The following is a 23,957-nucleotide window of genomic DNA, read 5'->3' as shown; positions in this document are numbered from 1 at the left end:
ATGATATCAAGACCTGAGCTGAAATCAAGAGTCGGATACTCAACCAACTGAACAACCAAGGTGCTCTACCCACCTGAAATTTTATTTACTTGCTTAGCTAGCAATACGCAATTGGCCCTATCAATCACTTCCATTTCTTTCTAGAAGGGTCCCTTTCTTTGGTCTTTAATGTACCCAACAGAGTGCAAAACAGAGCAATAGCCTTAGTAAGACTTTACAATCTATGAAAGCTAATTTTGAAATTCTTCATAGACTATGCAGTCTTTGAATATTCCAACTATTTGCAAAATGAAATAAAGATTGTTCAATTAGCTCTGATGCAGAAAAAGATACTTATACCTGTCTTTCTCTGATCCTGGAACAGTACCCGTATTGGTGGATCCAGGCACAGAAGCAATAGGGGTGCCAACAGTTCGAAGATTCTGGATTACAGATGACAAAAACTGCTGGCTAGCACTTTCATACAAATCAAAACAAATCTGATAAGCCATCAGGAGGTTGTCTTCCTTTACCAGTTTTTCTAAGATATCACTCACAGCCTGAGGGTCATCTAAGAAAATTAAGCACTGAAATGCAGATAAAGGGACAATTACATAATAATTGAAAACTTTGCCAATAAAATATTTAGACAATGACAATTAATAATACAGAAAACCTTAAAATATAAGTACAGGCAAACTGGAGATAAGATATTCTAATACTCCATTTCTTTCTTAAAAAAAAAAAAAAACTGATTAATTTTAAATTTGAATTCCAGCTCTAGCATTCCATTTCTGATCCTGGCACTAGGCAGTTTTCCTAAAATGGCATCTTCTTTCCATAAGAAAAGCAACAGTTTATATTCATAGCTCCTAATATTGTGCCTGGCAATTAGCAGTACTTGATAATTAGTAGGTGAATGAATCTTGGCTTCTTCAAATCTTACCTGTATTTTATTATCAAGTGCTCCTTAATTTGAATTTTCTGCTTAACCGTATATTATAGGAGTCATTCATTTAACACACATTGTATCATGCTAGGCCAGAATAAAAGGCACTAAAATAACCATTTTGAAGTATTTCTCTTATTATTCTTATAATCCGTCATATTTCAACAAAACTATCCAGTAAGTTTAGGATTTTTATTTTTTAAGAATTCAAATTAAATTTTGTTTCCTCAAAGCAGCAAACAGTTAATTTCAAAATGAACACATTAATCAAAGTTATTACAAATTAAGAATAGGAAATAATGGAAACAAAATAAATGATCAATAACAAGAGAATGGTTAAGGCAAAGTGCATCCACTAAATGATTATCACACAGTCAAGAAATAGTTGAAACAATAGTCTGTGAAAACTTAGAACATGGAAAAATGTTAAAACTGGAAGGATACATATAATTGATACTGTTTGCCATCAGAGAAAGGAACTTAGGAGTCAAAGGAAGGAGTGGAAAGACTTCACTGTATTCCCTTTGGTTCTTTTTAAATTTTGAATCATGCAACTGTACTATTACTTGTTCAAAAAAATGTATTTTAAAAATGTAAAAGTGTTAAAAAATTTTGAAGGAACAAGGAATAAAACAGCTTAAACAAAACAAAACAAAACAAAACCTGCCTCTGAGGAATAAAACTGAAATACACAGGTGAGCAGAGGACTACTGATTTCATATAAGTTTTAAAACACTTATATTTTAAAAAACTATTGGGATCCCTGGGTGGCGCAGCGGTTTAGTGCCTGCCTTTGGCCCAGGGCGCGATCCTGGAGACCCGGAATCGAATCCCCACATCGGGCTCCCGGTGCATGGAGCCTGCTTCTCCCTCTGCCTATGTCTCTGCTTCTCTCCCTCTCTCTCTGTGTGTGACTATCATAAATAAATTTAAAAAAATAAAATAAAAAATAAAAAACTATTAAAAACTAAAAGCAAACAAAACTCCAAAAAGCTATATAGAGAAAACTGACAAGAAATACACTAAAATGTTGGTTTTCAGTGATATGATTTTTCTTCCAGCCTTTTCTATGTTTCAAACTTGCTTCAAAAGCATATAAAAAAGATGCATTACTCTAAATTTTAAAAATGTATACAGGATGAAAATATATGAGAACACATTATAGTGATAAAGTAACAAAACCCATGACAAAGTGCTATGCTCTAAGCAGAATACAAAATTTCATATAGTATGATATTGTTAAAAAGAAAACTCATGCACTTCCAGTCAACAAAATACAATGCAGCCATTAAAGATGTGCTAATAAATGGGGGAAAAAAATGTAAGCATTATCTTTGAGAAAAGGCCTAGGGAAAGGGAAAGATACACTTTTCATTTTCTGGATGATCTTAAGTTTTAAAAATGTACAAGCAAATTCATACATGGAAAGAGATAAAATATACCCAAATGTTTTGGCTGTGTCTGGGTATTAAAGCCAAGGATCATTTTTACACCTGAAATTCATTTTAGAATGACATAGCATAAGTACTGTTTTTATCTCTTCTTCCACCTTTTACTTTTTTTGACCTAGTTTCCAAAATTTCCTTAAATATTTGGAATACTTTCCAAATATAAAAAGAATACACAGGATGCATTATAACAGAACAGGTTTTTAGCTTTGTAAGATTGTTTCTTACCACTAAAAAATATAAGTGTACACCTTAATCTTCACAGGGCTGTTGTGAAAATCAACTGAGATACACATATGAAAGCATGAGAGTAACTTAACGTAACGTAAAGTAGTGAGGCGCAGCCCAGCAGTGCAGCATAAAGTAGTGTGATGTAAGTTAAGGTAACATAACATAACATAACATAACATAACATAACATAAGTAAGTACCTGACAAACATTGATGAAATCGGGTTTCTCCAAGTTCATGTAGATTTTAACTAGAACCCTTAGTACCTTATTCCGAAACTGTTTATTCTGCATTAAAGACATGCAGAGCTTGAGGCTATAAGCTAGCATTCCTGGGACATCATTCTGAAAGAGAAATTTCAAGACACATCATTATCTGGTTACTGAAGCATTATTTTATTTAGAAATCAAATGGGGGGATGGATCCCTGGGTGGCTCAGCGGTTTAGCGCCTGCCTTTGGCCCAGGGCATGATCCTGGAGTCCCAGGATCAAGTCCCAAATAGGGCTCCCTGCAGGGAGCCTGCTTCTCCCTCTGCCTGTGTCTCTGCCTCTCTCTTTCTCTGGGTCTCTCATGAATAAATGAATAAAATCTTAAAAAAAAAACAAATCAAATTACTTTAATCTATGTTCTTTAGTTATTTTAAGCAGCCAAAGCTTTATCTCCTACTTGAAAAACAGAACTTAAAAATAAACATTTTAGATAAAAATCTTAAAATGACCTATTTCCTCTTTTCATAAAAAATGGGTTGAAAACAATATTTAGTGATCACCCTGAATTCTCACTATGTGAACACAGAATACTATAAGAGTGATGCTGTTAATTATTAAAAAAAGATATATACAACTGTCCATACACCAAATGGCTATGTTTTTCAAGTATGTCTACTGAAGTCCTTTATCCTTCTGCCCCCAATCTTGTTAGTCCCCAAGTCTTACTGCTTTGTCTACACTTGATAGCCAGGAACACAGTACGATAGAGCTATTCTCCAGCTCTGAGTGATTCAAGTTTTGAGTGCTGTTGCAGAGAGCTGGTGCTCTCCTTGAGGAAATTTTTAGTCTATGTATATCTTATCCTTGAGGAAATTTTTAGTCTATGTATATCTTATAGTTCTCCAAAGCATATTCAACATCTGAGATACCAACTTATAAAATCCTTCAACATACAAGCATATTGAAGAGCTATGGGAGTACTTCTCAAAAAGCAAGTTGTGACCCATCACTGTATAATGAAATCAACTTAATGGGACCCACATTTTTGGTGAAATACAATTTTAAAATATCAGAGTTATCACAAGTAGCAAAAGTAGGTACTGTTTCATAAAACTTAAGTCATATGCATATACATGCCCTAGGATGCAAAGTAAGAGGCATTTTTTACTCTGTTCTTTTTTTGAACATTTGTCACCCCTTTACTTTATATTTTTATTTGCTCAATTACCTATTCCCCCAATGGATTGCTCCATCTGGGCAGGAACTTTGTTGTTGGTCTCATTTGCCACTATTCCAATGCCTAGAACAGTGTCTGACATACAGCAAACATTCAAAAAACATTTGTTGAGTGAATGAAAATAAATATTTTAATTCTATAACATGAAGACAAGGAAAAATTGCCCCAAAATAAAACAGAATAAAACAAGATCCAATTCTATCATATTAGGTCGCTCATTCATTTACTCATTTAACTCTTATCACTGCTGCTAAACACAAATGTTACCTACCACTAATTAGTTACTATAGTGGTAGACTCTATAAGAAAAAAAAACACAAGGCTCTCGGAAATTAACAAGAGAATTGGACCTAATCTTTGCAGTAGGGGGTAGTGGACAGTATGGGTGCTGGGAATCAATGGATCTGTAAGCAAGTGACTGTTAAAGTGAACTCTCAATCTTGAACAGGAATAAAGGAGGTAAAGAAAAGAATATTTTCAGCACAGACATTATTTCTGGTAAGAGGAATGGGGCAGGGTACATGTAGGAACTGAGGTGAGGCTGGAGTACAGAGAGCCAGCTCACGAAGACAGGTGGTAAGGCAGGCAAAGTGGGCATGAAGATTAATGTCCATTTAACTCAGTCTTGCACCTTCCTGACCACTTTCTTACACAGAATTACTACCACTGTCATAATTATTGCAAAACATCCTCAAACCAAGAAGCAAGTCTGTAGGTTTAGCCATAATAAATGCATTAAAATAATCAGTACAGTATTCTTAAAAAGGGCAGGAGAGGGATGCCTGGATGGCTCTGCGGTTGAGCGTCTGTCTTCAGCTCAGGTACTGATCCTAGGATCTGGGATGGAGTCCCACATCAGTCTCCCTGCAGGGAGCCTGCTTCTCCCTCTGCCTGTGTCTCTGCCTCTCTCTCTCTCTGTGTCTCTCATGAATAAATAAATAAAATCTTGGAAAAAAAGGAGGGGGCAGGATATTTAAAACATCTTCCCCGTGCAAGATTTAAAGGAATGAATGTGGTAAGATAAAAGCAGGTATTTGGGATCCCTGGGTGGCGCAGCGGTTTGGCGCCTGCCTTTGGCCCAGGGCGCGATCCTGGAGACCCGGGATCGAATCCCACATCGGGCTCCCGGTGCATGGAGCCTGCTTCTCCCTCTGCCTATGTCTCTGCCTCTCTCTCTCTCTCTCTCTGTGACTATCATAAATAAATAAAAATTAAAAAAAAAAAAAAGCAGGTATTTGATGACCAAAAAACACAGCCACAGTTCATATGTAAATGTAAAAATAAAACATCTGGCAAAAGAGCACCTTATTATTTCTAAATTAGATTTTCTTTTCATTATCCATGGTTTTTAAATAACTTGCTTTGCTGATTCCCCATCAATAACAATCTTTAAAATCACATTATCTACCTACCGACTCCAGTATAGTCTTCTCAAAGACATCCAGTCTTCGTGTCTCTAGAGCAATACCAATGGCCTGCTTATACTTGTGATCATCTAGACATCGCTGGAACATTTTATTTACAATGCCTTCCAATCTCTGGTCAATTGGTTTTTTTTCTCCTTCTGGCAAATCTGCATTTTCCACACATTGTTTGGTGTAGTGGTCAATGCATTTTGCTATAAAGAAAATAAAACAATGAATCACCTTGTAAACAGGACTAAACTACTAGAAAAGACAAATGCCCACATTCTGTAATCATAACTTCTGGGAAAACTATAGAGTAATAAACAAATTTCAGGCTTTTTAAATTCTAGAAGTTATACTTTCAAACTAATATTGTTCCCTTCATAACAGTTACACTGGGAGGCTTATATACTAATTCTAATGAAGCTGACATTATTCAAAACATTTCTATCTTGCTATGATACTTTGACCAAAATCATATTACTCAACTTGACTGTATTGCTTATCAGAGTTGGCTACAAATAGCTACTGTTTCACTTTCAAAAACAAGTATTTGGGGGTAGCCTGGGTGGCTCAGTGGTTTAGCGCCACCTTCAGCCCAGGGCCTGATCCTGGAGACCTGGGATGGAGTCCCAGGTTGAGTTCCCTGCATGAAGCCTGCTTCTCCCTCTGCCTCTCTCTCTCTCTCTCTCTCTCTCTCTGTCTCTCATGAATAAATAAATAAAATCTTTAAAAACAAACAAAAATTTGCTATTACTGAGGATATTTAAAAAGACCACTTATAACAATTATCACAGAGCAATAAATTAGACTTCTTCAAATTAGTGAAACTATTAGCTCATTGACAGTAAAGACCATGTCTAATCATCTTTGTAAAATAATAGTGAGATCTGAAATGTACCACAGGTTCTAAAGACAATTCCAAAGATTTCCAAAAACCTTTCCAGCAATTGTCACATATCTGTTGACATGCTGTTCCAAAGTAAGGTGGGTGAAACCTACACAATCCCCAGTCTCAGCCCCCCACCCCCACCTCACTGCCAGTGTTAAAATCCAGTGGTATACATAGGCACAATTTGGCTTTCACATTACACAATGATTTGGGTGGATGGAGAGAATAGGGCAACATACTGAAAGGTACCAATAGCATACTTGATGAGAAATATTTGTTTACAACTCACACTACTTTACAACCACATTTTAAATTTATTAGGAATAACCAATAAAAGGAATTTTCCTAAGTCTTCTTCCACCTTCATAAGGAAGATGAGTAAATACCCAAGTGAATGACATACAATAGTTATATTCTCTATAACTCATTGACTTGTCATTCTCCCTTTCAAAAAGAAGAAAGGGTACAAGGGCAAGATTAATTAGCTGCAAACTATAGCCCTGAGAAACAAATGATTTGAATTAGCATAAAGAATTACTGGCCCAGGGATGCTTGGGTGGCGCAGCAGTTAAGTGTTTGCTTTCCGCTCAGGGTGTGATCCTGGAGTCCTGGGATGGAGTCCCACATCAGGCTCCCTGCATGGAGCCTGCTCTCCCTCTGTCTATGTCTTTGCCTCTCTCTCTGTCTCTCTCTCTCTCTCTGTCTCTCATGAATAAATAAATAAAATCTTAAAAAAAAAAAAAAAAGAATTACTGGCCCACTAGATGGCTCAAGTTAAATGGATCTATATTGGGAGAAGCAGTCCTTTAGTAATTTGGAATATATCACATACAGGGTCCATCCAGGCAGAACCATGCACATTTACTTACAGTTAATAAGAATAAAATCGCACTCAAAAAGCAGACCTTAAAACAATTCTGGTTGCAGAAAATCTTTACCAGTTCCTAATATGAGTTTTTTGAACCAAATATAGTTAAGTGATGAAACATTACACCTATCTTATCAGAAAGTAACAGAATTGAACAACTGGGGGATTTTCCTTAAATTATAACTGAAGGGGAAAAATATACCTCTAAGGTTTCAAATAAGATTCACGCTTTTACTTACCAGGTTTATATCACAACTATATCCCAGAATCTAGTCTCATTCCCATCTAAAGTCTTCTTATAACAGCAAGAAAATTTACTAGTTTTGAATTTTCTGGATGTATAATATTCAATAAGATCCTAGGAAGTTCTTCCCAAATTCTATTTTGTGTATCCCCTCACAAATTTCACTGATGTTCAAAACAATCCATTCTTGGGATGCCTGGGTGGTTCAGCAGATGAGCATCTGCCTTTGGCTCCGGGCATGATCCCGGAGTCCTGGGATCTAGTCCCACATTGGGCTCCCTGCATGGAGCCCGCTTCTCCCTCTGCCATGTCTCTGCCTCTCTGTGTCTCTCATGAATAAAAAAATAAAATCTTAAAAATACAATAAACAAAACAAACAAAAAAACAATCCATTCCTTTTTTTTTTTTTATTTGAGAGAAAGCATGTGTGCATAGAGGGGAAGAGTATATCTCAAGCAGACTCTGTGCTGAGCACAGAGCCCAACATGTGGCTTCATCCCATGACCTTCAGTTGAAACTAAGAGTCAGATACTCAACGGACTACACAACCCAAGCACCCTCAAAATGATCCATTTTAACAGTGCCTAAAAAACTAGAAATCCCCAGGGACACCTGGGTGGCTCAGTGGTTGAGCATCTGCCTTTGGCTCAGGGCATGACCCTGGCGTCCCATATCAGGCTCCCTGCAGGGAGCCTGCTTCTCCCTCTGCTTGTGTCTCTGTCTCTCTGTGTCTCTCATGAATAAATAAATAAAAATCTTAAAAACAAAAAACCCTAAAAGTTCCCCCACTTTCATACAAAGAAAAAAGCAAAGAGGATTGGTTGATTTATCAACAATTGCCTTCTACAAGCTAAGAGGACAGCATTTAGAGAGGGAAGGCATCTACCACCTCATAGCCAACAGTTCTGTTTAAAACATGTTTTAACATGTTTAACAGACCAACAGTTCTGTTTAAAACATGTTTTGTAAAATAGTAGCAATGCAAGCACTTGCACATCATTGTTGAAAAAATTATCAGTATTCGTTAAAAAAAAAAAATCCTTGAAATAAGAGAAGAGAGGCTATGTGTTTTTAACTCCCCATTTCTAACTCAATAGAGAAAGCGCTCCATGTTTCAAATGTTATGGTCTATTCTTTAAAACCACTTGTTCTTTCCATAGAATTATAGATGAAAATTCCAATTCAATGACCCCCCTCCCAACAGGATTAAGTTACTTGCAACAGCAAAAACTTTAAAATCATAAATGCAGAATTCTAGTTAGAACGTCACAGACATTTGAAAGTATCCTTTGAAGCAGCTTGTGCAGCACTTCCCAATTTCTGAAAGAGAAGGCCAAATTTCTCCTTTTAAGGGTTCAGGTGAATAAGCCAGACCTCTTTTGAATCAGCAATTCAGGGGCGCTTGGATGGCTCAGCCAATTAAGCGGCTGCCTTCAGCTAGGGTCATGACCCCAGGTTTCTAGAATCATAACCCCAGGTTTTGAGAACAGAGGCCCGCCACATTGGGCTCCCTGCTCAGCGCAGCGCTTGCTTTTTTCTCCTTCTCAGTCTGCTACTCCCCCTGCTTGTCCTCTCTCTCTATGTCAAATAAATAAAATCTTAGGGATCCCTGGGTGGCGCAGCGGTTTGGCGCCTGCCTTTGGCCCAGAGCGCAATCCTGGAGACCTGGGATCGAATCCCACGTCAGGCTTCTGGTGCATGGAGCCTGCTTCTCCCTCTCCCTATGTCTCTGCCTCTCTCTCTCTGTGTGTGACTATCATAAAAAAAATTAAAAAAATTAAAAAAAAATAAAATCTTAAAAAAAAAAAAAAAATCAGGGCAGCCCTGGTGGCTCAGCAGTTTGGCGCCGCCTTCAGCCCAGGGCGTGATCCTGCACACCTGGGATCGAGTCCCATATCGGGCTCCCTGCATGGAGCCTGCTTCTCCCTTTGCCTGTGTCTCTGCCTCTCTGTGTGTGTGTGTGTCTCTCTCATGAATAAATAAAATCTTTAAAAAAAAAATAAAAAAATCAGTTATTCAAAAAAATATACTACACTACTGAAAGAATATACCCTTGTGCTCTCTGTAACTATGATTGAAAGCCTGATATTCCTATAGAACTGTCTGAAGGGTATGCAGTCTATTCTTTCATCTATTAGATCAGGAGTTTTCAAAAATTTTTTTAAAGCTACAAATTGCTGGGCAGCCTGGGTGGCCCAGCAGTTTAGCGCCTCCTTCAGTCCAGGGCATGATCCTGGGGACCCAGGATCAAGTCCCACATTGGGTTCCGTGTATGGAGCCTGCTTCTCCCTCTGCCTCTGTCTCTACCTTTCTCTCTCTCTCTCTCTCTCTGTTTCTCATGAATGAATAAATAAATAAAATCTTAAAAAAACAAAGCTATAAATCGCTGAACAAAACCTTAGTTATAGTTTAATTTACAAGATAAAGAGCCCAAAGTCTTGCCAGTATACTACCCCCACTTCTAAAATAAAGAAACAAATGAAAAAAAATGATGGTTGCTAGTAGAAATAATATGGATTTTGAAGTAAGCCTACTTAATAGCCATGTGTCTCTATCATCTCAAAACTCAAGTTTTTTCATTTGTAAAATGGATATGGCCTTCCTCACAGGGCAGCTGTGGAATAAACCATGCCATGAAAAATGAGTAGCAAAGTGCCTAGCAGAATGAAGACAGTCAATAATGGTTTCTGGTATTAGAAATAACTCTATATATACTTCTATTTTAAAAAAAAGGAAAAAAAATAACTCTATAAACAGCTGTCATTTAGTTACTCATAATAATCTAACTTTTTCATATAACAGAATGCTCATTGGAGTAGCAATAACTATAATCTAAGATAACTATCTTTAGGTTGATTAGACCTTTTCTGAATAATTTCTTAGATTCTTCCATAAAATGTTTTGTGAGGTAAGTTTCTTCATTATTACTATTATTAATGTTACTGTTCATTATGTCAAAAAATAATAAATCACAAAATTGGAAGGCAGATCTAAAAACTCGGCTTGCATAATATTATAGGATTATGAACTTCCAATTAAAATTAAATTTGGCGGGCAGCCCGGGTGGCTCAGTGGTTTAGCGCCATCTTCAGCCCAGAGCATGATCCTGGAGACCCGGGATCGAGTTCCACGTTGGGCTACTTGCATAGAGCCTGCTTCTTCCTCTGCCTGTGCCTGTGCCTTTCTCTCTCTCTCTCTGTCTCTAATGGATAAATAAATAAATAAAATCTTAGAAAATAAAAATAAAAAATAATTAAATTAAATTTGGCAACAGCAAGTAGTAATTCAAAACAAAAATTTTATATGCACCACAGCAAGAAAGAAGCTGACAAGATAAAGCTTTACCAGGATGGAAAATAATTACCTATAATAGTCTCCACGTATTCAGAGTTATCATTGACATTGAAGAGGTCACCAGCTCCAAGTGCATAATTCAGAGACTCCTCAAAAGCTCCAAGGTGATAAAATACTTTAGATGCCACTAAGGCTGCAAACTGCCGACTCCGGAAACCTTCATCTTCATACAAAACTTCTCTGAAAGAAATCAGAAGTGTAAGTCTAGCTCAAACCGGTTCTCCTTAAAAATCCCATCTAAACATATTTAGTAGCGGCAAAATCCTAAACGAATTAATAAGCCATATGACCCACATCCACAATTTTTTTTTCACAGAAAATCAGTTGATCTACTTTAATCCAATTTATAGAAATAAAATAATTTCTTACATTTTATCTACAGACTCAGAAATTTCTGCCCAGAAGTCATTGACAACTGCATTCAATTTATGTAGTGCAAATTCCTGTAGAAGATAAAAATAAAATTCAACATTGAGAGACTTACCATTACAATTTTTTACCAAAAAAAAAAAAAAAAACCTTCTGGCAAATCAATGGCCAATTTTTCAGTTATATTTACTAATGAAAAATACAAAAATTTACTGACTTCTGTTTTCTCTTGGGTTTATACATTTCCTTTCCGTTTTCAATCATAAAACATCAGACTAGACATAGGTTATTCCGTATAACGAACATCTTTCTTCTCTGTATATACAAAATTGATTATGAGTCTGGATATAAATGAATTCAGGTTTGTAGAGCCACTTTAAGTATGTTCCAAAGTTTAGTCAAATAAAAATAATTTAAAAATATGTGACACAGAAGAACAATTTTTTGTGCTTTCCTCTGATAAAGAAACAAGGGTGGGTGGGGAGTGTTCTGGTGCCATACTGAGAATTTTTTACCTTAACCTTGTTAAACTCTAGGGAAAACCAATTGCTACTGCCAAAATATCGTCCTTTGGGGCTAGATTTGAATGGGTATAGACTGTTTAAGATGGTGTTTTTAAATGATGGAAAATATACAAATATCATTAAATTCAGAGTTTCCAGTGTTCATATTAACCCTAGTTAATTTTTCTTCAACTCATACCTTAAGCTGTGGTTCTTCCTCATCCAGAAGAGAAATTATTCCAGCTATAAGACAAAAAGTATATCATGATTATGAAGTATATGCTAAGATAGAAGCTATTACTTAGTTAAAAAATATCACAATTAGGGCAGCCCAGGTGGCTCAGCGGTTTAGCACCACCTTCAGCCTAGGGTGTGATCCTGGAGACCTGGGATCAAGTCCCACGTTGGGCTCACTGCATGGAAGCCTGCTTCTCCCTCTGCCTTTGTCTCTGCCTCTCTCTGTGTGTGTTTCTCATGCATAAATAGATAAAATCTTTAAAAAAGAAATATCACAATTAGAAAAGTAGTTTTTGAGGAGTGACTGAGGAGTGACTTCACTAGAAGAATGATTATTTTTCTTTATAACTGTAACTGTTTCTATTTTGAAGTTTAAGAATTATGTTATCGAATCACCATGACACCACAAAAATTACATTTGCCAAGTTCACTGGTTTTCAAAGTATAGTCCTTGAACACACAGGATTAGCATTACCTCGGAACTTACTAAAAATGGAAATTCTTGGGCAGCCCAGGTGGCTCAGCAGTTTAGAGCTGCCTTCAGCCCAGGGCGTGATCCTAGAAACCCAGGATCGAGTCCCTTGTCGGGCTCCCTGCATGGAGCCTGCTTCTCCCTCTACTTGTATCTCTGCCCCCTCTCTTTCTTCTGTGTATTTTCATGAATAAATAAATAAAATCTTAAAAAAAAAGGGAATTTTGGCCCTCTCCTAGATCTATACTATATCAGAAATTGTGGGGATAGGGTCCAGTTATAGGGCCATGAGTTTTCCATGTAATACTGATAATACAGTTTGAGCAAATCTCTGGCCAAACTGACCAAAATGGGAAACCTTCACAGACAACTTTAGAATAAATTTATTCACACGAAATAAATCAACAGTTATGAAATTATTTACAGAAAAAGGTGAAGTCATCAACTCAACAGAGTAAAATATACCAATTACTTCAAGATGCCTCTATTAAGGCACCTCCTTTGTATCACAAGTAACCGAGAAGGTATGTTAAATGATGAGCAATCTTACTTGTTCTGACTTCCAATGACCCAAGTACAGCGTTCTCCACATGACCTTGAGGTGTTAGCATTAACAATGGAAAGTAAACTATCCTCTCCAAAAGAATACACCTTGAAATATAGTCATATGTCAAAGGGATTATTAGAAAACATATGGGGAATTACTGTCCTTAGATCTCAAAGAAACAAAACACACAAAACTAAACTGTCTCTCGGATGTTTTCCATATAGATCTTAAAATCATTCTGGAACACTGAACTGAAACTATGAGTTGATTAAAAAGTGTCAAGATAAGTTTACTTAGGAGATGTAGCCATTTTTGATTGATAAGTATAGGTTTGCCAAGTAGCTCCAGCAGTCTTTAGAGAGCCATACAGGAAAGGATACAACACTTAGCCAACAAAACGAACCATTGTGCTGGCTAGGGCATACTACTATTCTAAAAGCATAAGAGCAGATAAAAAGAACTTCTTGGTACTCTAGCTTGGTATGAGAAGTCCAGAACAGAAAGGCTAAACTGAAAGAACAGAGAAGACAAATTAAAAATGTAATGGGGGAGTGGGGTGGATTATGAACTAGTGATGTGGGATAGCTGATAGATAAGAATCCTTTAAATGTGGAACAGATTGGGATCCCTGGGTAGTTCAGCGGTTTAGCCCCTGTCTTCCACCCAGGGCATGATCCTGGAGTCCTGGGATCGAATCCCACGTCAGGCTCCCTGCATGGGGCCTGCTTCTCTCTCTGCCTGTGTCTCTGCCATTCTATCTGTGTGTCTCAAATAAATAAATAAATAAATAAATAAATAAATAAATAAATAAATAAAATCTTTTAAAAAAACTGTGGAACAGATCATGAACAGCAGAACACTTCATAAACATACTAAAAATGCTACTCATTGCCTATCATCAATCAGTGGTGTGTTTGAACTGCTTCAAAAGAGGTGATGAATCTCTTACACCCTCCTGTTTTGTATTATTTATGACTAATTTGTTGTCCTTATGACTAATTTGTTGTCCTGGCTTAGAAATGCAGCCTTTGTTCATGGAACACAATTAAATCAAATACTCTACACTCCTACACAATTACTTCCCATCTTAAAAACAAAACAGAACTTCTCTTCAGATGGGGGGAGAGGGAGATACACAAGGAATGTGAAAAGTTTAGGATGCTAGAAAAATCTCTTCTGCCATGATAAAAAGTAGCAGATATTACCTAAACTTCTTCAATCAGGTTATAGCAATATTTGGATGTTATTTATAAATATGGAAGTACGTTCCAGAAGAAACAGCTTAAAAGTTGAAAATGAATGTTTTGGGATGCCTGGGTGGCTCGGTGGTTTAGCATCTGCCTTTGGCCCAAGGTGTAATCCTGGAGTCCTGGGATCAAGTCCCGCATTGGGCTCCTTGCAGGGAGCCTGCTTCTCCCTCTGCCTATGTCTCTGCCTCTCTCTCTCTCTCTCTCTCTCTCTCTCGTCTCTCTCATGAATAAATAAAATCTTAAAAAGACAATGGCTGTCTCCAGGGATGAGGAAGAGAAAAGAGGAGTGGGAGATTACTGCTTTAAGGCTTTTTAGCATAATTTCCCTTTATGTGCCTATATTATGTTAAAAAAAAAACCACTCAATCTCATACCTCTCTCCTGTAACCACCTATCTCTATCTCTCCACTCCCTTTTGCTGCTGAATCTTTTGAAAAATTTAACAATACGTGTTCATCTCTTATTCACCACTGTTCTTACTGCTTAGCTAGTGACTAGAGAAAAAAATGAATGAATAACTTGATGAATCCATACCAGAACCATGAGGCTAGTCTTTAAGCACCTGGGACAGATCCTAAGACACTGTGAGCGGAAAGAACGGGGAAACAAGGTGACAAAAGGTTCTGAGCAAAGGCTGGTAAGTGATCCACTAAATGTAACAAATGATAGTAACAAATACGCCTCACCACCAATATACTGTATCACCACGGAGTCTCAGAGTAGGACCTCAAAGATCATTACTAGTCACCTGGAATAGGTTTAAATTCTATTATATTCCCATCAAGTGCTTTTTCAGCCTCTACTTAAAATACTCTAGGGATTAATTTATAGATTTGATTAGCTGACTGATTTCTTCATTCAAAATACACTTTTGGGGGGAATCCATGGATGGCTCAATGGTTCAGTGCCTGCCTTCAACCCAGGGTGTGATCCTGGAGTCCTGGGATCCAGTACCACAACAGGCTCCCTGCATGGAGCCTGCTTCTCCCTCTGCCTCAGTCTCTTACTCTCTTTGTCTGTCATGAATAAATAAATAAAATCTTTAAAAAAAATACACTTTTGAACATCTGCCATCTATCTGTTTGGCAGTGCTCTAAGAATTAACAAGTTTTGCTGCCCAAAATTGTACCAGATAGTAAATGAGGTAAGTAAACAAAGTAATCACAGAACTATGAGTTGGACAGCTGAGGGGAAGAGAGGTAGGCAGCGTATTTTAACAAAATGATCAGGAAAGACTAACATTCAAACTGAGACTAAAGATTGAGAAGCTAAGGGAAAACTTGAGGAAAAAGACTCTAGATAGAGGGAACAGAAGGTGCTAGGGTCCTGAGGTTAAGATAGAACCTGACATACTCAGGAACAGAAAGAGCAGTAGGATGTAGTGAGTGAAAAAGAGAGTAGTAGACAAAGCAGAAATCAAATCATTTAAGTCTTTGGTTAAAAGTCTGGATTTTATTCTAAACACAATGGAAATGACCAGAGATTTTAAGCAAAAAAAAAAAAAAAAGACCTGTGATTAAAGTTTGAAAAAAAATTACTCTGCCTACATACAGCAAGAAGAACGGACTATATGAAGATAACGGTGGAAAAACAAAATCTTAAGGCTGTCACAGTAACCCAGACAAAAGATAAAAGATGGCTTGGGATAAGAAGAAGCCGTGGCATTGGATGGATGTGAAACAGAAGGACGCCTACATTTACAAGTGGCAAGAAACGTTACCTTTCGGGAGCAATGACTGGAAAAACTCTGTCCTCTTTGAGCTAAAATTCACTTCATTTGCATCGCTTGGGGACAAAAGTCTAATTCCAGGTACAGGTGACAGCTCTCGGAAATCTCTGAAGGTAACTTCTAGGTTTCTAGGGTCAAGCAATCCTCCACAGATATATGGGTTTGAGCTCTTCCTTAACAAGTCAGTTTGACCGCTAGCCTGTTTACAGCAAAACACTTGTGGACAAACCTAGATAACACAGGACGAGGAAAGGATGTGTGTGTGTGTGTGTGTGTGTGTGTGTGTGTGAGAGAGAGAGAGAGAGAGAGAGAGAGAGCAGGTAAGAAAAAAAAAATCAAACCACCAAGGCTGTGGACAGCTATATGCAAATGACTCTGCGGTGGGTGGTGGGTGGTGGGTGGTGGGTGGGTGGGGGCCTATCTTCACAGCTCCTGGCATTTCAAGGCCATCACCCGAGCCTACAGAGGCAACGGTGAAGCGTTGCAACTTGCACCGCACGCCCAAGAATTCTTCCCTCAATGCAGAAGTCTTTACCGAGTACCTAGTCTCCGATCCACAGACAGGTTATCAGTATCAAGCAGGCTCCGGGGGGCTGTCTGGGCGCTCGAGCTGAACACTAGCGGAGCACCCCGAGAAACACCCCGCCTCGAGTGCGCTTCAGACTGGACCCCAAGGAGAACGGAGCTGGGGTTAGGTCCGGGCGCCTACAGAGTAGTGAGGCTGCCGCTCCCCCCCACCCCCCCACCCACCTGCGGGGAAGCGCTGGGATCACACGATCCCCCGGCGCCAAACTCGGAAGCGACAGGATCGAGGGAGCCCCCCCACCCCCCGGGGGCGGAAAAGGGCCCAGGAGCCCCTCGGGCGCGGGCGCGGGCGCGGGGGTGTGACCGCGGGTGGGACGCGCTGCGGGTGGGCGGCCTGTCCCGGCCGGAGGTGACCGCCGGGGCCCTCGGGGAGGCCGGCCCACACAGGCAGCCCCCGGGCCCGGGGGTGCGCGGCGGGCAGCGAGGGGCCGCGCAGGCCGGCGCTCCGCCGGGAGGTGCCCAGTCACCGGCCCTGACTCAGCTAAAAGCCGGCGTGGCGGCTCCTCCCTTTGGGCGCCGGCGGCGGGCGCACTCACCAGCTGAAGTGATCATGGCTGCGTCCCGCACGAGCCCGCCCGCTCGCTCGCCGTCCCGGCCGCGCCGTGTGTCTGTCAGCTCCCGGCCCGTGGGCTCCGCCGCGCCTCCCGCTCCCCGGTGCGCTGCTCAGTCAGTCGCCTCCTCAGGCCGCCGGCTCGCGTCTCTCCCAGGACCCCGCCCGCCGCGGGGCTGCCCGCCGCTCCGCCTGCCGCTCGGCGCGAACTCTCCCCGCCGCGGCCTGCGGTTTTCCGCGCCGCCGCCGCCGCCGCCCCGGCCCTCGCCGCGGGGTGCGCGGAGAGCGTCATGTTTTCTCTTACCCTCCTCGAGGTTCAGCGCTCCCGCTGCAGCGCGAACACTGCTGGGCACCTGCGATCGGGCTTCAGAATAGCCACCCCCAGAGAGAGGACCCCATTATCACCCGCCATTGCTCAGAGCAAGGGTGTTGCGGGCAGGGGCTCGCGGTGCTCGCAGCGCCACCTGCTGCTTGGGCGGACTCTCCGTAGTTATGCCCCCGCCCTCCCCGGCCCTCATCCTCCTCCCTCTCCCAGCTCCAGCCAAACTTTTGGGGGTAGGAACAATGCAAAGGGCATTTTGTTAGAAAAGTGTGTTTTGGGAGATCCCTGGGTGGTTCAGCGGCTTAGGGCCGCCTTTGGCCCAGGGCGTGACCCTGGAGACCCGGGATCGAGTCCCGCTTTGGGCTCCCTGCATGGAGCCTGCTTCCCTCTTTGCCTCTCTCTGTTTCTTCTTGAATACATAAATAAAATCTTTACAAAAAAAAAGAAAAGAAAAATGAGTTTCGACGTTTTTAAAAAAGCAGAACACACTTTCAAAAGAAATCCTCAAATGTTTTATCATAATGAATCGCTAAGTAATCACTGATTTATAATAAAATTGAAAGAATTTATTTTTATTTATTTTTATTTATTTTTATTTTTTGTTTGTTTTAGAATTTTTTTTTAACATTTGGAATAGTTAGTACTGAATTAGTATTGTATGTTGTTTGAAAGAGGTGTGGGCACTGAGGGGGGCACTTGATGGGATGAGCACTGGGTGTTATTCTATTTGTTGGCAAATTGAACACCAATAAAAAAATAAATTTATTAAAAAAAAAAGAAGAAAAAGAAAAAAAGGTGTGGGGCAGGGACACCTGGGTGGCTCAGCGGTTTAGCGCCGCCTTCAGCCCAAGGAGTGATCCTGGGGACTGAGGATGGAGTCCCACATCCAGCTCCCTGCATGAAGCCTGCTTCTGCCTCTCTCTCTCTCTCTAGTGTCTTGTGAATAAATAAGTAAAACCCTTTAAAAATAAATAAAAAAAGAAGTGTGAAAAGATACACAGTGAAAGTGTTCCAAAGGAAAAAGAAAAGCTTCCCATTCTTGTCTTCCACCAGTCTAGTTCTTTCCCCCCAGAGCAACAGGTTTTTGTTTTTTTTCTTTTCTTTTTCTATTTCAAGATTTTATTTATTTGAGAGAGTGAGCACAGTGGGGGAAAGGGTAGCAAGAGGGGGGGAGCCTGACATGGGACTTAACCCCAAGACCCCAGGATCCTGATCTGAGCTGAAGGCAGACACCCCACCAACTGAGCCACCCAGGCGCCCCTCTTGATTTTTCCTATGTCTAATTTGAAATGGCAGGTGTGATGGCCATTTGCAGTCATGCACCAGCTTCAAAAGCCAATTTAGTTTAATAGTCCTGCGAAAGCCTTAACAAAGATTAGAGACAGATGGTGGCATTTTTAAGCTACTAGCCTTGCAACATCAAGCTACTCATCAATTGGATAGCAATTACTGAAGATTATTTCTGAAAGGAAAAAAAAAGATTATTTCTGAGGCCTTGTCAAAACAATGTAACCTACTGGCGCAAGCAGTATTTTGCGGTTGAATTAAAATTTGGTTGATGACACATTGGAGTGTACATGTGAATGTGTTTAAATTAGTATTCTAAAGCTAAGGTTGTTAAAATATATCAAATATAATTCTTAAACACTTCTGATGAACCTATAGCTCAGATTGAAAGGCCCTGCCCTGGGAGGTGTGTACATAAAATAAACAAATACTGGGAGTATGACTTTACAGAGGCACTTTGGCCAGTCCCTCATAGGAAGACACCTGCATGCCTGAAACTTCTAGAGGAATCACACATGATAACAGGTGATGGAAATGAGTGGAGCAGGCAGTGTGTATAGAGATACTAGATCAGCAGGATAGTGAGTGCCAACTAAGTGTCAGGGAGGCAGGAGAGGGTGGTGGTGACTGTGCCAAAATGAAAAATGAGGGCAGCCTGGGTGGCTCAGCTGTTTGGCGCTGCCTTCGGTCCACGGCATGATCCTGGAGACCTGGGATCGAGTCCCACATCGGGCTCCCTGCATGGAGTCTGCTTCTTCCTCTGCCTGTACCTCTGCCTCTGTCTCTCTGCCTCTCATGAATAAATAAATAATCTTTTTAAAAAAATGAAGAATGAGTGCCCCACTGAAAGAGTGGTGGCTACTCCTCTTCTGCAGCGTTGCTGTGCAAGACTTCTAGGACTACTAGGTCGCGTGGATGGCCCAGTCAGTTAAGCATCTCACTCTTGGTTTTGGCTGAGGTCATGATGTCTGGGTTATGAGGTCAAACCCTACATCAGGCTCCACTCTGAGCATGGAGCCCCCTTGAGACTCTCTCCCTCTGCTTCCCCGACCGCCAGCTCACTAACAACAACAACAAAAAGTAGGACTATGTTGTGAAAGCTTATGGTTTTTCTAGAAAAGCCAGAAATCAGAATTTCATGTGAAATCTTCTGAATTTTAAATGGTGGTAACTTGGGTGAAATGGGTGAAGGTAGTCAAAAGGTATAAACTTCCAGTTGTAAGATAAATAGTTCTGTTCATCTAATACTAATGTATAATTGTGTTTCAACTATACTCCAATTAAAAAAAAAAAAAGGTCCTGGGGATGTAATGTGATTACAGGTAATAATATTGTATTGTATACATGAAAGTTGCCAAGCGAGAAAGTTTAAAAGTTCTTTTTTTTTTTAAGATTTATTTGATGACCCAAGACCATGACCTGAGCCAAAATCAAGAGTTGGATGCTTAACTGACTAACTCACCCAGGCGCCCCCAGTCTTAAAAGTTCTAATCACGGGGGATCCCTGGGTGGCTCAGCAGTTTAGCACCTGCCTTTGGCCCAGGGCACAATCCTGGAGTCCCAGGATCGAGTCCCGTATCGGGCTCCCTGCATGGAGCCTGCTTCTCCCTCTGCCTGTGTCTCTGCCTCTCTCTCTCTCTCTCTCTATGTCTATAATGAATAAATAAATAAAATTCTTTAAAAAAAAAGTTCTAATCACAAGAAAAAAAATTGTGATGATGAGTGATGGATGTTAACTAAACTTACTGTGGTAATCATTTTCCAATATATACATATACCCAAGTCACCATGTCATACACCTAAAACCAACACAATGTTATGTATCAATTAGATCTCAATTTTAAAAAGGTGGGGGGGGGGGGTTGGGTGGCTCAGTTGCTTGTGTCCGACTCTTGATTTTGGCTCAGGTCATGATCTCAGGGTCATGGGACCAAGCCCTGCATCAGGCTCTGTCCTGGGCATGGAGCCTGCTTAAAATTCTCTCTCCCTTTCCCTCTCCCCCTCCCCACCTAAACAAACAAACAAACAAACAAACAAATAGTGTTGACAATTAATTCAAAATGTTTTAAAGCAAGAGAAAGCCAGTTGCCACATCTGCTCTTCAAAGAGAAGGCCTTCTCTATGAGAGGCCGATCATGTCTCTGGCTTGGAGATTATGCTTTTAATTTCCACAAAGCCCCATGGGAACCCTGGGAGGGGGCTCCTCTCTTCTTGAGGATTCTGCTCTTCCACTTGGATGGATGTTTCGGGCCTGAGGTCTCTTCCTCTCTGTGTAATTTTGTACTCTGTAGTTACAGTGATCTTTTCAACACTCAACTCTCACCATTGCCTCTGCTCCTTGAAACTCTCAGCCCTTGTCTTGGGCTCTATTCTTTTTTTTTTTTAAGATTTATTTATTCATCAGAGACAGGGACTCAATCCTAGGACCCCAAGATCAAGACCTGAGTCTAAAAAAAAAAAAGACCTGAGTCTAAGGCAGATGCTCAACCACTGAGCCACGCAGGTGTCCCCTGGGCTCTATTCCTATGCTTTATTCTTCTGATTTTCTGTCCAAAGCCTTTGTCTCACTCCGAATTCTCCCTGTGAGAGATCAATGCCTCCCATTGCTACAGACAAAGTAGTGTCTCCTAAAACATATCCTTGTGGCCCCATCCTCTCTCTGGAGCACCAGACTCACACACTTACCATATGTCCCTGTTTGATACTCCTTAACTCGACAACCTCAAAGCTCCATACATGTCTCCTTCTTTGATCTGGGTGTGGTGAAGGGTACCCAACAGCTATGACACAGAGCCCTGGGGCAGGGGGCAGGGAAGCACACCTGACAGTTCATTCCCACTCACCCTGTCTGTACTAGATCTGGTCTACCTGATGTCTCCCGCATCAGCCCGGCTCCATTTTCCAGCAGTCTCGGCTCCCCCTCTTCTTTCCTGGCTGAAACAGCTTTGACTTCCTGCTCACCATCTCATGATTCTCCAGTCCATCCTTCACAGCCAGCCAGAGGCACCATCAAAACCAAGGGAGAGGGGATCCCTGGGTGGCTCAGCGGTTTAGTGCCTGCCTTTGGCCCAGGGCATGATCCTGGAATCCTAGGATCGAGTCCTGTATCAGGCTCCCTGCATGGAGCCTGCTTCTCCCTCTGCCTGTGTCTCTGCCTCTGTGTCTCTCATGAATAAATAAATAAATATTTAAGCACACACACACACATACACACACACACACACACACACACAAACAAAAACAAAAAAACCCAAGGAAGACAAGGACTCTCTCCTCCAAGACTTTCACCCAACCCAGCTTATGCCCAATCTTTATGTCCCAGCACTCTGCCTTGGCATGCCAGGCTCCAGGCACCTGGAACTGCTGTGGCTCCCAGAGTGGCCATGCAGCATAAACCTTATCTCTGACCTTGGGACTTGCTCTTCCCTTTGTCTGCCTCTCCATCTCCTCCTCAGCTAACAAGCAGTTCCTCTTCCAGATAGGCCTTTCTTAACCACCCCACTACGTGTTGCCTTATAGCTGTTAGCCCCACACAGTTATTATCCAGTCTCCCTGCCCATGTCCCAGCTAGACCAGGAACTTCTCAAGGGCGTGAGCCACATCTTATTCATCTCATTATCCCCCATAGTAACTAGCACAGTGTTAGGCACACAGTAGGTGCTCAATAAATGTTTGTTGGATGAATGCAGGGTCAGTTTTTGTCGCAATGCCAGAACTCGCGCCTATCTCTAAAACCCTTGCCCTCTCCAAGATTTTATCATGAGATATTTGTAGCTTCAAAGAAGATGGAGGAGCACCTGGATGGCTCAGTGGTTGAGCACTGCCTTTGGCTCAGGGCGTGATCCCGGAGTCCCGGGATCGAGTCCTGCATCGGGGTCCCCGTGGGGAGCCTGCTTCTCCCTCTGCCTGTGTCTCTGCCTCTCTCTCTCTGTGCCTCTCATGAATAAATAAAATCTTAAAAAAAAAAAAACCCACCAAGACTGAGGACATACCAAAATCACCAAAACAATTCCTACGCAGTGCTCTGTTCATCAACAACTCCCTCCCTCCAAATTTAGGAGTGACACAAAAACCCCCAAAGCCCAAGCAAGGTCATGCGTGGGCTCACACAGGTACTGGCCGGGCCGGGCCTCGGGCAGGGTGGACGGAGGAAACCCCCGCCGAGCTTTCTCCGCCTTCTCCGCCTTCCCCGCCGGGCAGCCCGCGAGGGCTAAGCTCTGCCCGAGCAGCGCCCTCCCCCGCCCGCACTCCCACCCGCAAAGGCCGGCCTCCTGGCGTTTGAATCCTGGGTCTGAGGACCGCTCGCTTCCGCCGAGAATCCGGCTTGACTGCTTTTGGAGCTGCAGCGTTATCAGTTGATAAGGGCAGGCGGCGTCGGAGCCGGGAAACACGGGATCAAGCCCCTGCTTTGCCAGTAGGCGGCGCTGTGCGGTCGCCCGAGCCCGGGCGTGGAGGACGCGCAGGTGAGGCGAGGTGCTCTAACCGGGGTTTGGCTTAGAGCCGCGCTCCATAAACCGCAGATCTTACGTCCCGGGGCCTGGCCCCGAGGCAGGTGGCTGCTTCACGTACACCAAGCAGGACACCTGCTATTAGAGTGAAAGCATTTGCTTTCATTTGCAGAAACGCAAAGGCAGCAGGTGACGCGGGCCTGCGGCGGGGGGCCTGGTGGAGGGGAACTTGGTGGGAGGGAAACGCCTGGGTGGGGCCAGAATCGCCCTGGGTGGACTGAGGCACAAAAGGACCCTCAAAGCCATCCGAGATGCTGGACTCACTTCTTTCTAGGGTTCATGTCCAGGAGGACAGCTCCTGCGGTGGGCAACCGCAAAGCTGACAAGCGGATGCTGGAAGCCACTGCCCTTTCCTTGCTGGGGGCCTGGGAAGAGCCACATGGAACCCTCAAGACAGGTCTCCCCCACTTTTCCACTGTTAGACTCATTCTTTCACGTCTGGTACCCACTAACAACAGGTGCTACTGAACACTCGAAGTGTGGCTATTGCACCCCTGGAACTGATTTTTAAATTCGGAGCACCTGGGTGGCTCAATGGTTGGGCATCTGCCGTTGGCTCAGGTAGTGACCCTGGGGGCCTGGGATGGAGTCCCGCATGGGGGTCCCCGCAGGGAGCCTTTTTCTCCCTCCATGTCTCTGCCTCTTTCTATGTGTCTCTCAGGAATAAATAAATAAAATCTTTCCAAAAAAATTTTTTTTATTTCATTGAAATTTAAAGACTGGCCCCCAATTCAGCTATGGGAAGCTTTTCAAGTATATTTGGAACAACTCGAGATATGAA

The 23,957-nt window shown here is 41.8% G+C and overlaps 1 protein-coding gene across 1 annotated transcript in view; it reads right to left on the bottom strand.

Moving 5' to 3' along the window:
* PSMD1 (proteasome 26S subunit, non-ATPase 1) overlaps positions 1 to 17,217 on the bottom strand; it is a 93,150-nt gene extending 75,933 nt beyond the window's left edge. Inside the window, exons 1-7 of the mRNA XM_025463407.3 lie at positions 17,046 to 17,217; positions 11,889 to 11,932; positions 11,187 to 11,260; positions 10,828 to 10,997; positions 5,466 to 5,671; positions 2,807 to 2,950; positions 340 to 566 (exon numbers count right to left, since the gene is read on the bottom strand). Of these exons, the coding sequence (XP_025319192.1) occupies positions 340 to 566; positions 2,807 to 2,950; positions 5,466 to 5,671; positions 10,828 to 10,997; positions 11,187 to 11,260; positions 11,889 to 11,932; positions 17,046 to 17,061 (881 nt within the window). The 5' untranslated portion in view covers positions 17,062 to 17,217. The remainder of the gene's footprint in view (positions 1 to 339; positions 567 to 2,806; positions 2,951 to 5,465; positions 5,672 to 10,827; positions 10,998 to 11,186; positions 11,261 to 11,888; positions 11,933 to 17,045) is intronic.
* Positions 17,218 to 23,957: the final 6,740 nt, after the last annotated feature.

Source organism: Canis lupus, chromosome 25, assembly GCF_003254725.2.
Source record: "Canis lupus dingo isolate Sandy chromosome 25, ASM325472v2, whole genome shotgun sequence".
NCBI lineage: Eukaryota > Metazoa > Chordata > Mammalia > Carnivora > Canidae > Canis > Canis lupus.
This window is presented reverse-complemented; position numbering and strand designations above follow the sequence as displayed.